At 44.8% G+C, this 14,209-nt stretch overlaps 1 protein-coding gene across 7 annotated transcripts; it reads left to right on the top strand.

The window, feature by feature from the left end:
- The first annotated feature begins 4,478 nt into the window (after positions 1–4,478).
- DUSP26 (dual specificity phosphatase 26) lies at positions 4,479–13,696 on the top strand. 7 transcript variants are annotated; one of them, XM_007476326.3, is made up of 5 exons: positions 4,484–4,611; positions 7,533–7,564; positions 8,405–8,781; positions 10,654–10,868; positions 10,958–13,696. In XM_007476326.3, the coding sequence occupies exons 3-5, from the start codon at positions 8,561–8,563 to the stop codon at positions 11,155–11,157; spliced, it is 636 nt and encodes a 211-aa protein (XP_007476388.1). In that variant the 5' UTR covers positions 4,484–4,611; positions 7,533–7,564; positions 8,405–8,560; the 3' UTR covers positions 11,158–13,696. The 7 variants fall into 7 exon arrangements, with proteins under 7 accessions (XP_007476389.1, XP_007476388.1, XP_007476386.1 ...); XM_007476324.3 differs by having other exon boundaries at positions 7,533–7,610; XM_016428808.2 differs by having other exon boundaries at positions 4,488–4,625; positions 7,533–7,610.
- Positions 13,697–14,209: the final 513 nt, after the last annotated feature.

The following is a 14,209-nucleotide window of genomic DNA, read 5'->3' as shown; positions in this document are numbered from 1 at the left end:
AAATCTGTGATTTCAAAAGTCAAGTTTTCTCTAAATATCCTTAGACTGTTACCTATTCACTATAAAGGACCACTATACAGCCTAACAGCCTAGGAAAAACCCTTGAAAATTTGGAGATGTTTGTCAATGTAAGGAAGAAGTGGTTAAGTAACTAGTTCTGCAGAGATGATATCCCCTAACCTCTGCCAATAATTAAAGAGTTCTTTCAGAGCCGTCTTCACAGAGCACCAACTTCAATACCATCAAGCTCGATCAAGGCACTGTACTCAACCATGCCCCTACCCCCAGGCATAGAGAAGACAGGAACATCAGAGAAGGGACTAACATGAGATACAGAGCCCAAAGATGCCTCACCCAACTTGTCATGCTCCGTGAGCTCACAGCCTTCAAAGTTATTTCATTTCAAGGCAGGATATGCAATTTCCTCCATATTCCATGAACAAGAGACAAGAAAGGCAGGGAGTGTGGTATGACAAGCTCTAGACTTCAAGTTGCACAATTTCAGTTCAAATCCGACTTCTACTTATTGGACAATTCACCACTTCTCTGGCCTTCAGCTTCTACATTTGCAAAATGAGGAGGTGGACCAAATGACCTCTAAATCCCCTTCCAGTTCATAAATCTAGAGTTGAATATTACCTTAGAGACCATTTAGTACAACTTCTTCGTTTTACAGATGAGGAAACAGAGTTAAATATCAAGTGACTTATTAAAGGTTAAACAGGTGGTAGCAGAATGAGAATTGGAACTTAGGGGTGTACTGGTAAACATTTATCAACAGAGGTCTAGAGAGGAGGAGTGGGTAGGAAATTACACAAGGCATACTCTTTAGTTTATTCTGCATTATTAACTTTTTCTCCTTGATTTCTTATGTCTAGATAATCAGATCACTCAACTGGCTGGGCCAGTTCAATCTAGCTCCACTACAGCCCTGGTTGGAACCTCTGTCTTTAAAACCTACACTTAATCTATTAAATCACACTTGATAACCCATCACAGACAGTTAAGGTCCTTTTAGCAACTGAAGTTTTACCTCAAAAGAGGTGCCCATTGAGTAAATTTTGGCAATATGAGATGACAAGCCTTCAGACTCTATTAAAGGAACTTATCTTCTGAGAAAAGGAGGCAATGGGATCAAACTGTACCTTTTCTGACCCAATGGACCATTTATAACAGTAACCTCTGCCTCTATGCCTTACTTGATACCTGAATTCACTTTCATTCCATCCTCTCCATTTCCTTGCCGTCCACCCACTTTCTATCTAATCCTTTGAAAATTATAACTAAATCAATACTACTTTTGTTGCTAGAAAGACAAGGGTATGCTAGAGCCAGCTGAAAGGGTTTTTAAAAAACAATTGTTAAATTTTAAATGTGAATTAATACTTAAGAAATTGACAAACGCTATAAATCATGTTTTATTTACTGTTTCGTTATTTCCAGCTCTAAGACAGTATAGAGAAAATGTTAACAATGCAGATTAAACCTATAAGTGTGTCATGAATATTTTTTTCCTAGAGAGCTGGTTGTTAAACATTTACCAGCATACACCCTTGGAAAAGTTATATCAAACAACTTCTATGTATTTCTATTCAATGTGCCTATTATTTCCCTAATCAACATGGTCTTCTCTAGCCATCATTTCCACACATATATAGATATATGCTGATACATAATGATTTCTTTAACATATATTTTGTGAACCCATTATCTACCAAAATAGAATGTAAGTTACTTAAGCACAGAGACTGTCTTCACTTTTGTATTTGCATGCTCAACATTTGATATAGTACTTGGTATATGAAAATGTTTTTATTCTTCCCTTCGTGGTCGCCACAATGTGACAAGGAAATCACTTTTAAAAGACTGATATATATTAATTTAAGGTCGCCAAGGAATTCAGCTATGTAATTCCTTAATGAAAACTCAAGTCAGCCGTCAACCTTTTATGGAGTTTTAATTACAAACAGGAGGAAGAAAGGAATTAGAGATAGAGAGATAGAGGGAGAGAGAAAGGGGAGAGAAGGGAATAGGGCTTAAATACCCCTTCTGTTTAGGCTGGGCCAAAAGGCCCAAGCCCTTAGATAGCTGGGGCAAAGAAAGGAGATCAGTCCCTATTACTCACGTGACCAAAAATGGAGAAACAGTCTCCGGGGCCCCCACCTTCAGCTTCCTTCAGCGCAAGCTTCTCAGAGCACACCGCAACCACTCCGACAAACTCCTCCACCACCTCCGAGTCTTCAGCCCCCTCTCCTTAAGGAAAACCATCCAAGTTCCCTCCCCTCAGTCCTCACATCTACCAATCACCTGTCCATCAATTTCCCTGTGCCAATGGAGGCTCTAGCTTAACCCAGGACCGCCCAGAGGTCTCTGGCTTTGCACATGTCTGTTGAAGGTCATATTTTCAAATAATTAAATCTTTGATCCTTTGCTACAGCCCTTTCTAAATCCTGTTAACCTGAGTAGGGTAGAGATTGAAATAATTAAATTTTGATCTAGGCTGCAGCCCTTACTCAATCCTGTTAGGACTGAATAGGGTGGAGATTGATTCCAAGTATCTCCATTGTATCAATTCTAAAATCAATCATGACTCAAAGAAATTCCTGTTCTATGCTTAAGCATAGGTCAAAGTCCTTTCCATTGTTCAGCAAAAGGTTTCTGTCCTAAAGTAATCTTAAGAAGGGAGGAGAAGGAACCTCCCATGCCAATGGGGTTCACATTCCAATAGTCAAGACCCACTATCAATAGGAAATTTTTCAAGTATGAAATTTCCCAATGGTGAAATTTCCAACATTTATAAGTCTAAGAAATTTTGAGGTTTACACTATTACACAGAGATTCAGAGGGAAAACTGAATCTTCCAGAAGACTGGTACAAAAATCTAGAAGAAATTAAGCAAGAACTAAAAAATAAAAATCTAGAGGAAAGGTAGAAAGAAAATAAGAATTTTAGAAGAGAATGGAAAACCTTGCCCAAGAAATAAAATCTTTGGGTACTAGAAAAGACCAAACACAAATCAATAACTCCATCATAGAATAAGAAATGTTAGAAGAAACCAAAAAGATTCAAAAGATAAAAGAAAATAAGATATATGCTATCAAAAATTGATTAGTTTGGAGGCAGCTGGGTAGCTCAGTGGATTGACAGGCAGGCCTAGAGACAAAGGTCCTAGGTTCAAATATGGCCTCAGACACTCCCCAGCTGTGTGACCCTGGGCAAGTCAATTAACCCCCATTGCCTAGCCCTCACCACTCTGCCTTGGAACCAATACACAGTATTGATTCCAAGATGGAAGGTAAGGGTTTAAAAAATTTTTTGATTAGTTCCTCTCTCTTCCTGGGGTTACAAACACAAAGATAAACAAGAAGGAAACTGGTCAGGATTAACTCCTAATTCAAACAAAAAGAAAAACCTAATGTTATTTGTCCGGAGTGACAGGCTCTTTATCTACTTTTGGAAATCTTCCTTGGAACTTCCCTTCTCTGACTTAGCCACAGTATGAAATTCTCACTTCTGACTCTCATCTCAAGTGAGTACAAACAAGAGTTCTTAACTTGGAATCCATGAACTTGGGGGGGGGGGGGTAGATATATTTTAATATCTGTATTTCAATATAATTAATTTCTTTTGTAATGCTCTGTATTTTATGCCTTTAAAAAACATTATTCAGAGAAGGGATCTATAGATTTCAGACTGCCAAAGGAGGCCAAGATATAACAATCCCTGAATCAATCCCTTTACCCCTTCATTTTACAGTAGAAAAAACTGAGGTTCAAAGAAGAAAAGATACTTACCCAATGTCACACTAATAACTAAGAAGCATAGAATCAATACACACACACACACACCTTTTAAAAATGAGGAAACTGAAGCAAAAAAAAGACTGACTTGGCTAATAACAGTCTGAGGCTGTCCATCCCAAACCAGGTACCCCTTCCACCCACCCCACAATGTTGCATCTCAGGTTCCTTGACTGATTGATTCACTAGTCCTTCTACCACTCCAAGCTTCTTGACCATGAGGACAAAGTTAGCTTAGCAGAGAACTGTACAGTGGCTAGGATAGTGTCTAGAAGAGACCCATAAGCATAAGGGTGTCTTGAAGTTTCTGAATAATTGAATAAAATCCCCAAAAGGACAATGAAGGAGAGAAATGCAGAAGAGACGCCAGACTAGTATAGAATTGGAGTTATAATGGCTAAGTGGTTGGCTGCGTGTGTTAATGGATTTTTAATGCAGAAACATTACAGCTGCATGTTTGTGACCAATATGGGAGCCTAGAAGGGGGAGGGTGGAAATGATGTGTGAGCGGGCTGGCTGTGATGCCTTAGGCTGGTGTGTGTGTGTGTGTGTGTGTGTTACATGTTCACTGACCTCTGAAACCTGCCTAGACATGTCACAGCTTAAAATAGATGTTAACACATCAAGCCCTTTCTGGCAATAGCAGCGGTGGCATCAGAGGCAGCGGCGGCAGCAGCAGCAGCAGCAGCAGCAGAGGGGGCGGCTGCAGCCGCAGGAGGTGGAGGAGGAGGAGGGAGACGAGAGACATGGCTGTCTGGTTGGCTTTGCCTGCGCCCGTCCCTGCGAGCTAAGACTTCCAGCCTGGAAAGAGGTAACTGAGACTGGGTGCGTTTCCCGCTCTTCTGGGGGCTGGGGCTGGGACTCGGGCAAACAGCTTGGAGATCACGGGGAGGGGTAGGGGACATAGAGGGAAAGAGCAAGGAGGATGTTTTGTTCCTTTCGTTCACTCTCCTCCCTCCCAGCGTCTGTGATGGCAGAGGTTGTGGGTCTGCCATGAACCTGTTACAACAGCAGCTGCTCAGGGAGGGAGAAGGGTGGAGGAGGGGAAGAGACAGATTAAGGAGCAGAGAGACACCGAGGAGACAGACAGACAGACAGACAGAGACAGAGACACATAGAGAAGCGACAGACTAAGAAACAGAGGCACCAAGAGATAGCCAGACATAGAGACAGAGACACATAGAGAAAAGACAGAAGGATTGAGAGCGGAGAGCCGGGGACAGAGAAACAGAGAGAAAAAGAGATAGAGTAGAAGACAAGGAACCCCTGGCATTATCCAGAGATAAGTATTAAAAAATGTGTCCTGGGATAATGCCATGTGTCCAGGGGAGTCACACAATACTCCTTTCTTGTCCTGGCTCCCCATCTCCTACCCACAGCCATAAACTCATCTTCCACCATAGCTAAGGGGAAAGGACTCATAGGGAGAGAAGCAGGGGGCCTTTGGGCTAGAACAGAGAGCCATTTGTCCTGGTTGCTGGCCTTCATTTCCCACCCCTTCCAACTCAGTTACTGGGAAAAGAGCTGTCTATCCCTAAAGAACCTAAATTCTGGTATCCCTTCTGTAACCCCTCCCTTTCCACTTCATGATAGTATGGAAAGAACTTTGTTTTTTAACCCAGAAAAAGGACCTGAGTTTTGAATCCCAAGCCCTGATACTATTCATGTGACCTTGGACAAATTAATTAAGTTCTATGGGCCTTAGTTTTTTCCTCTATAAGACATCTTTGTGGGTTCAAATCTGGCCTCAGATACTTAAAAGCTGTGTGACTCTGGGCAAGTCACTTAATCTTGTTTGCCTCAGTTTCCTCACTTATAAAATGAGCTGGAGAAGGAAATGACAAACCACCACTTCAGTATCTTTGCCAAGAAATCCCCAAATGGGGTCACAGAGTCAGACCCAATTGAAAACAAAACTAAACAACTGCTTCTTTGGCCAAATGGGTGGAAGGGCACAAAGGGCAGGAGAGAGAATCTCTCAGCTCAGGGCAATTCTAGATACATGGGAAAGTGCGTGTTTCAGATTACACGATGTGATACCAGAGAAGGGAAGGCCTTTCTTTCCTCCTCTGAAAAACCAGCCTGTTGCTGAGTTCTGGGACCTGACTCCTTTCTGGTCATAGGAAGGGAAGGCTAGTCCAGGCTGGTAGAATATGCTCAGATATTTTTGCTAGCCTTGCTTTTCTAACAATCAACAACTATTTATTTATTAAGTGTCCACTATGTGTAAGGCATTTCTGTAAGAGCTGGCACTACAAACCAAAATATGAAGCTATCTTTCCTCTCAGAGTTTACACTCTATCAGGAAAGCTAGCAGGTGCTCATAATCAGGATAGGAAGAATACATACAAAATAACCACAAGGTAATTTAAGGAGGAAGGGCAAATGGGGAAAATAAAGAAAGGCTTCATCAGGACATCTAGATGGCTCAGTGGATTGAACATCATGTCTAGAGTAGAAGTCTTGGGTTCGAATGTGACCTCAGATACCTCCCACCTGTGTGACCCTGGACAAGTCACTTAACTTCCATTGTCCAGCCCTTACTGCTCCTCTGCCTTGAACCAATACACAGCATTGATTCTAAGACAGAAGGTAAGGGTTAAAAAACCTTTTTTCAAGAAGTCATTCATCAGGCTAACCCTTGAAGAAATTAGAGAATTCTCAGAGGCAGAGGGAAGGACAAAATCTATTCTAGGCATGGTAAATGGCCAGTGTAAAGGTACCACCATGGTCTGGTGGCCAGGCCTCTAAGCAACAATGGTCTGCCAACTACTCTTTCCAACCCACAATTTAATGCCTCTTTCCCTAGAGGCAAAAAGCTGATTACTGAGCCTTGGAGACCTAGGGTGGCCCTTCCCTGCCCACAGAATCCCAGAATCTCAGAGGCAATCCAACCCAAAGCCCTTTAGCCTTCTCCTGGGGGAGCTTCTGGAAGCAGTGTTTTTCTCTGTATCCATGCTCAGCATAATGTCTGGGATCTAGAAAGCACCTAATACATTCTCAGGGCTTACTGCCGGACAGGAAGCCTAGGTTAGATTCCTGTTCTGCCACTCATTAGCCTTGAGCTTTCCCAGATGTCGCCTGGTGTATGAACACACAGAGAGATTCTGAGCTGTTGAAGTCTAAAAATGATAGCCAATGTGTTTGTTGTATGACAGAATGAACATCGAGGGTCACAGTGGAGTAGTGGAAAAGAGAGCCGGCCTTGAAGCCAGGAAGACCAGAAATTAAAGTCCTATCTCTGGTACACAGTGACTGCATGACCCTGAACCAGTCACTTAACCTTAGGCAGCTCTCCAAATCAAAGGAAAGGGGCTAATCTGATTGGATAACAGGGATTTCCTCCTGCAAGAGTTCCCTATGCCATTGAAATCATAGGTCCACTCCCTATTCTGTGTATACTACTTTACATTCATTATCTCATTTGATCCTCAAAACAGCCCTGAGAAGTAGATAGTACAATTCATTTTCCCATTTTACAGATGAGGAAACTGAGGCTAGAGGGACAATGGTTAGAGGACTGAGTCTGAAATCAAGAAGACCTGTATTCATATGTGACCAAAGATACTTGTCAGCTACATGACCCTGGGCAAGTCACTCAACTTCAGTCTTCCTCAGTTTCCTCAACCAGATAGTGAGACTAATAATAGCACCTACCCCATAGGGTTATTGTGAGGATCACATGAGACAATAGGCCCATAGTAAATGCTTGTTCCCTTCTCTTTCTTTTAGAGAGAGAAGTTGTGTTATCTGAGGCCACACAGGCAAGTAGCAGAACTGGAATCTCTTAAAACAATGCAAAATAAAACGGTTCGTCATGATCATAGCTCATTCTCCTTCCCCCTGCACCCTGTCTTGACCCAAAGATTCCCATCAGACTCCCGATTTCTTCTGACATGTTTCCTCCCCTTAGTTGTGCTGGGGTTAAGGGAGGAGGGGGTTGCCTCAATGAGGAATGATGCCAGACTGTTGAATCTGATCGCCTCGCCTACAAATCCTTTCTGCGCCCCTTGCCCTTCCCCAGATGATCGGAGCTCCCACAACCAGAGAGCCCCCATTCTTCACCGCTCCCAAAGGCCCCACCACGACTTTCTCCGTTGTAGCCACAAGGGGCGAGAAGGCGTTAAGACAGCCCTTCCCCTCCTCTCCAGCAGAGACCACGCGGGTCTGGCATCTCCCATAACCCCAGCTGCTGCACTCTGCCTGCTATTCATCCCTGGAAGCGTCCAGCCCCCTCCCCTCTCCCAACCGCCCACCCCTACCTCACAGGCTGCCCTGAGTTCCCCGACCGCAGTCTCTGCCAGACAGAGCCCCGTTGCTCACAAACTGGCAGGAGGCCCAGCCCTGAGCACCTGCCACCCGGGCCCGGTGGACGCGTGTGTTTGTCTGTGAGTGATTGGGGCGGGAGGGGATCGGGAATCCGGCAGCCCAGCTGGGCAGTGCCGTCTCCCGTAAACAAGGACATGTGACTCTCCCCATCTCCCTGCCCGGCAGAGCCAACGAAATGAGCTGGAGAAGGCTTGGTAGGGGCGAGGGAAGGGAAGGGAAAGGCAAGTCCCTGTGGTAGAGACAGGGACTACTTTCCCCCTCTCTTCCTCGAGCAGGTCCTTTCCCGGGCGCAGCACAGGTGGCAGGGACGGAGAAGCGGTGTCAGCCAGCCTTGCTCAGGTGTGTCGCCTAGTCCAGCCTCCTTCCTGCAGCCGCCGCCGCCACCGCTGCCGCTAACCTGCCGGGGGAGGAGGGCTGCCACCACTCCTGGGATGTGTCCTGGTAACTGGCTCTGGGCTTCCATGACGTTCATGGCCCGATTTTCCCGGGGTGGCTCCCGGTCACCTGCTCGGGCCGCGGGGCACCTGGAGGACACTGCCCCTGCCCAGCACCCCCTCCTCAGTGTCTTTGAATTGGAGAGGCTCCTCTTCACAGGCAAGACTGCCTGTAACCATGCCGATGAGGTCTGGCCAGGCCTCTACCTTGGAGACCAGTACGTACTAGAAAGCTCACACCAGTGGGCTCTGTGTCTATGTGTCTGTCTGTCTCTGTGTAGGAGGAAAGTGCTGCTGGGGAGTGCTGGGTCCTCTTGTGTGTGACTGGGTCAGGGAGAGCAGGGGATGAGTTGGCTGAGCTTCTCTGGGCCTCAGTTTCCTCATTTGTAAAATGAGGAGTTTGGATGAGATGAATTCTTTCCAGTTCCAGACTGGAAGATTTTGTGATCCTGGATGGGGAGAGGGAGGGGAATGAGAATGCCCTTCATGCATAACTCACTTGCCTGGGGTTCAATTTAAGTGATGTCTTCTGTGACCTTTTAGAGGTGGGGTATGGCTCCAGAAGGCTAATACAATGATCTGGGCCCCTAGGGTGGGATAGCAGAGCCAAGGCTGAGTAGAGATAGACAAGGGCACCAAGCTCGGGTACACAGTGCAGGACACCTTAAAAATGATGCTTCTTTTTTAATGTCCATGTTTTTAACACCAGGAAATCCTACTCTCCAAAGCCTATGACTATCTGTCTTGGGGAAAGCCAAATCTTATCAGTTTATGGGTTTATGCTGAAGGCCAAAACCCTCCAATGAATAATAACGCAATTTTCAAATCTTGCCCTTTGCCTAAAGCACATAAATGTCTTGGCACTGGGAGGTATAGACGCAGAGGGAGCTGGAAGGAGGTGGAACATTGTTTTTGGGAGACATGGGAACAGAAATGAAGTATTTAAACTGGTAGTCACTGGTCTTAAGTTCAAATCCTAGCTCTCATACCTGTGTGAGCTGGTCTGTAAAATGAAAAAGCTCTAATGAATTTGATAGAGTTCAAGCAAGCAAGAAGGAGGAATGGCAAGAACAGAAGAAGATCTGTACCCAGATGGGGATTTGGTTGAGATGGCCAGGGAGGACAGAGATGTATCTAGTGCTGAACTTGGGGACAAAGGATGAGGGACAGAGGGAATCAGATGTAACTGCATGCAGAGCCAAGGGAGACAGTCACAACCAGAGTTTGGAATGTGCGGAGTGTAGAGGGGAAATCTGGACTGACACTGAGAGTGGTTGGGACAGGCAAGGAGAAGGAGGTCAAATGAGGGAAGCTGTGACATCTAATGGAAAGAGCATCAACCTTGGAGTCTGACCCAGGCCCAACTCTACTACTACCTAACTGTGAGACCTTAAAAAAGTCATAGGATTAGACATATAGAGCTAGACCTTAGAGAGTACTTTATCTAATCCCTTATATTACAGATTGAAGTTACTGAGGCCAAGAGAAGTTCAGTGACTGGACCATGGTCAAATGGTAATAAGACCCTTTCAGGGCTAAATCTTCAACCCTATAAAGCTTATAGAGAGAAAGCAAGCAAAATATTATGAGGATTTAAATTCAGATTCTCTGACTTTAAATCCAACATTTCTTTCCCTGCAGCTTCTCTGGGTCTCAATTTCCCTGTCTATAAAATAAGGTTTATTGGTTTATTGGATGATTTTTAGGGCCTTTTTCAGTTCTAATATTCTATAATTAAGTTTGACAAATTAACTGGAATTAGAGATAAAGTAATTTATTGGGAAGGGGGCAGCTAGAACCCAGCTTGGAGTCAGGAAGAATTATCTTTCTAAATTCAAATCTAGCCTCAGACACTTACTAGCTGTATGACCCTGGGCAAGTCACTTAACCCTGTTGGCCTCAGTTTTTCATCTGTAAAGTGAGCTAGAAAAGGAAATGGCAAACCATTCCAGGATCTTTGCCAAGAAAATCCCAAATGGGATCACAAAGAGTCAGACAGGACTAATAGAATAAACAACAATAATTTATCATGGAGGGTTGTAAGGAATATTCCTCTTCTCCTTCCTCCCTCTCACTTCTTTTCCCCCCAGGGACATAGCAGCCAATAGACGGGAGCTGAGCCGGCTGGGCATCACCCATGTGCTCAATGCCTCCCACAGTAAATGGCGGGGAACGCCCGAAGCCTACGAAGGACTGGGTATCCGATACCTGGGCGTGGAGGCCCATGATTCACCCGCCTTTGACATGAGCATCCACTTCCAGCCAGCTGCTGATTTCATCCACCGAGCACTGAGCCGACCAGGAGGTAGGACAGGAAACTGTGGAGGGGCTTATCCATAGTCTTCCTGCCCATTCACATACTTCTCCCTGGTTAACATGCATTTGTCCTTGCAGGGAAGATCCTGGTGCACTGTGCGGTCGGTGTGAGCCGCTCCGCCACCCTGGTCCTGGCCTATCTCATGCTCTATCACCAGCTCACCCTTGTGGAAGCCATTAAGACCGTCAAGGACCATCGAGGCATCATCCCCAACAGGGGCTTTTTAAGACAGCTCCTGGCCCTGGACCGCAGGCTGCGGCAGAGCCGGGAAGCATGAGGTGGTTTGGAAAGGGCCTGGTGAGTGGGTCCCCAGTTCCCAACTAGAGAGCTGGGGACCAGGAGGAAGAAATTGGGAGGCCCAGAGGAAGCATCCTCCCCTCCGAGAGGGAGAGTGCTGGAGCCCAGCCCAACAGGTTGTCCCCATTAGTTTAGATGGGGGCAACAATAGTGATGGAGATTTGCTATGCCTGGGCTTATGAAAGGGCTGGCTCCATCAGAGGCAAGTCAGGCAAAGAAGAGAGAGAATAAAGGCAGAGAGACTCAGAGGAGCCTGAATTCTCTGGATTCAATTCAGAATTCACCTGTGGCTCAAAAGGGAAATGGACCAGTCCCTTCTCCTCTCTGACCGAGGTCCCCTCTCTTCTGTCTTATTTTAAATAGAAGGATTGTCCTTGGACTGCTTCCACACAGAAATGTAGGGAGAATGAGTAAGATGGAATAATAGAAAGGGCAGGGAGCTCAGGGGAGATGTGAAGAAGACACACCCAGGCTTGTGTGTAAATAAGTGGATGGGTTGAGATCTGACACTGCTCATGGGTGCCACTCACAGCTGTAAAATGACAGTTAGGGATGACTGGGGGTCCTGAGAAAGACACTCCCACTAGACAAATGGACATAACAAAGAAAATAAAGACAGTGAACAAAAAATAGTCTCATCAAATTATTAACCTGGGGTCCTGATCCTAAATGGACCATACCCATGACAAAACCATCTCCTGCTTTAGACTGAGACATGGAACCAACTATATCCACTCTGGGGCGGGGGGTTAAATGGCACTTTATTTTAGAGAGGAAAGGAAGTCAGAGAAAATCTGATTTGGGACCTTTTGGTGGCTAAACAGGGAACAAAAGGTACCTAGGTTCAGGAGTGGAGATCAGAGATAGCCTGAAGCAAAACTGTAAAGCAGGCAAAGATAGTTGCTTTTTTCCATCTCCCCAAAAGTCTATGCTTTCCTGACCCCTTATTATCAATGAGGAAAAATTATATAGTGAAAAGAGGCTACCTGGATTGGTGGATAGAGCAATGAAATTTCACTTGAATCCCCCTACAAACACTTGCTAACTATGTGACTTTAAGCAAGTCATCTAACCTCTCTGAAACTTCGTTTCCTCATCTCTAAAACAGGGATAATAAAGATTGTGAGGATCCATTGAGATAATGTCAACTCAAGTTACCAACCTTAAGACATTATTATTAAGGCAATTTGGATACTCGTTCCAACTATGCCATTATTCATATGAGCAGTTTAATCATTGGCCCCTCCAGACCTCAGTTCTCCCATCTGTAAAATGAGGGGCAGGTGGACTAAATGATAAGTGAAATTTACCTGGTATTTAGAAGTTTGCAGGATGCTTTATGGTATGATAAGGCAGCCCTCAAAGAGTGTTAATAGCCTGCTAGCCTCTGTTGAGAGGTGCAATGTCCAGGGTCAGACAGGTGCTATAGCCACCATACTCCACACAGCTTAGAGCATCCTGGGAGTATTTTGTTCAGTCCTCTATGCCACATTTTAGGAAGGATACCGACAAGCAAGAGAGCATTCAGGGGAAAGCAGCAAGGATTATTCAACATCACAATATAAAAAGATCAGTTGAAAGTAATGGGGATGTTTAGCCTGAAGAATAGAAGGGAATTTGATAGACGTCTTCATATCTTTGAAGGACTGTCATGTGAAAGAAGAATTGGATTTGCTCTGCTTGGTTCCATAGACTCAATGGTTGTAAATTATAAAGAAGTAGATTTCAGCTCAACATAAAGGAAAACTTCCTCAAAATTAAAACCATCCTAAAATGGGATGATGTGCCTCAGGAACTAGTATGTTCATTATATTGTAATGGAAAGGACACTGAATTTGGAGATGAAGAGCCTTGGTTCAAATCCTGCTTCTCCCAGTAGTCTCTGGAAAATGAAGGGATTAAACTGAATATTCTTCAAGGGTCCTTTTCATTTCAAATTTTTGGCTTCCATAGGAGGTCATCCAAGACAGGCTGGATGATCACTTGATAGGTTTGTTAGAGAGATAGAGCCAGACAGACAGTAGGGCCATCTGAGTTTGAGGACCGCACACTTCCTTCTTTTAACAATACCTGGGCTTCACAGTCCTTCACTGGTCCAAACCAAAGGGTTATGGGAAGGAGGAAGAGGAGGAGGAGTGGAAGATGGGCCTGTGATACGTTGAGGAAGATTTGTTGGATACTGGAAAACAGAGGTGAAATGACAAGTTTTCTCTTTCCCAGTGAGATGTTTCTCTGAGTGTCAGAAAGCCACTTAGGTACCCCAAGATCCTTATTCTGTCCAAACAGTGTATGGTCATTGAAGGATTCCTTCCTCTTCAAAGGATCAAGTGCCTCACTCCCAGAATTCCCTAGGACCTGAGGTACCCCCATTTCCCCAAACAAAATACCTTGTTTAAAGAAGCATTTTACCTTCCTGTCCCCAGAGAACCTTGCCTTCCAGTGGGCAAAGACTTATTCACTTTTGTCATCATATCCCTAGTCATTAGCAGGCACTTAATAAATGCTTGTTAGTTGATTGATTAATTGATTAATTGAATGAATGTTTGAATGATTCCACCATCACACCCCTTCCCAGAAGCAGTCTAGCTCCTGTTAATAGAAGTGCCCCTTATCATTAAGCACCTCTAGGGAGGTACCTCACTTTCTGCTAGCAGCCCAAACCTTGCCCAAGAAGGTTCTAGGACCCTGAATCCTCTCCTCCCCACCCCATACTCTTCATCATACTCCTTCCCCAGAACGTTCTTTCTTCACTTCCTCCTACCACAAACCAGCCCACCTTCAGTCTAGTTATGACCCTATGGGGGAAGGGAATCTTGTCCAGGTACAAGACTCATCATGCAACCAAGAGGTCTTGTTCACTCTGAGATTCTGTAATCAATCACCATACATTTCCTCATCTGCCATCCAAGGATGATCTTTAAGGTCCTTTCCAATTCCCAGTCCTGTGGTGACTATGACTCTAAATCTCACACACATCTGGAGCCAGCTGCCCAACTGGACTTATGAATTAACTAGCCCTGCTATGGAGAGAA

The sequence above is a fragment of the Monodelphis domestica genome, chromosome 1 (genome assembly GCF_027887165.1).
Source record: "Monodelphis domestica isolate mMonDom1 chromosome 1, mMonDom1.pri, whole genome shotgun sequence".
Classification (NCBI taxonomy): domain Eukaryota; kingdom Metazoa; phylum Chordata; class Mammalia; order Didelphimorphia; family Didelphidae; genus Monodelphis; species Monodelphis domestica.
The sequence above is the reverse complement of the archived record's forward strand: the minus strand, read 5'-3'. Positions and strand labels throughout refer to the sequence as shown.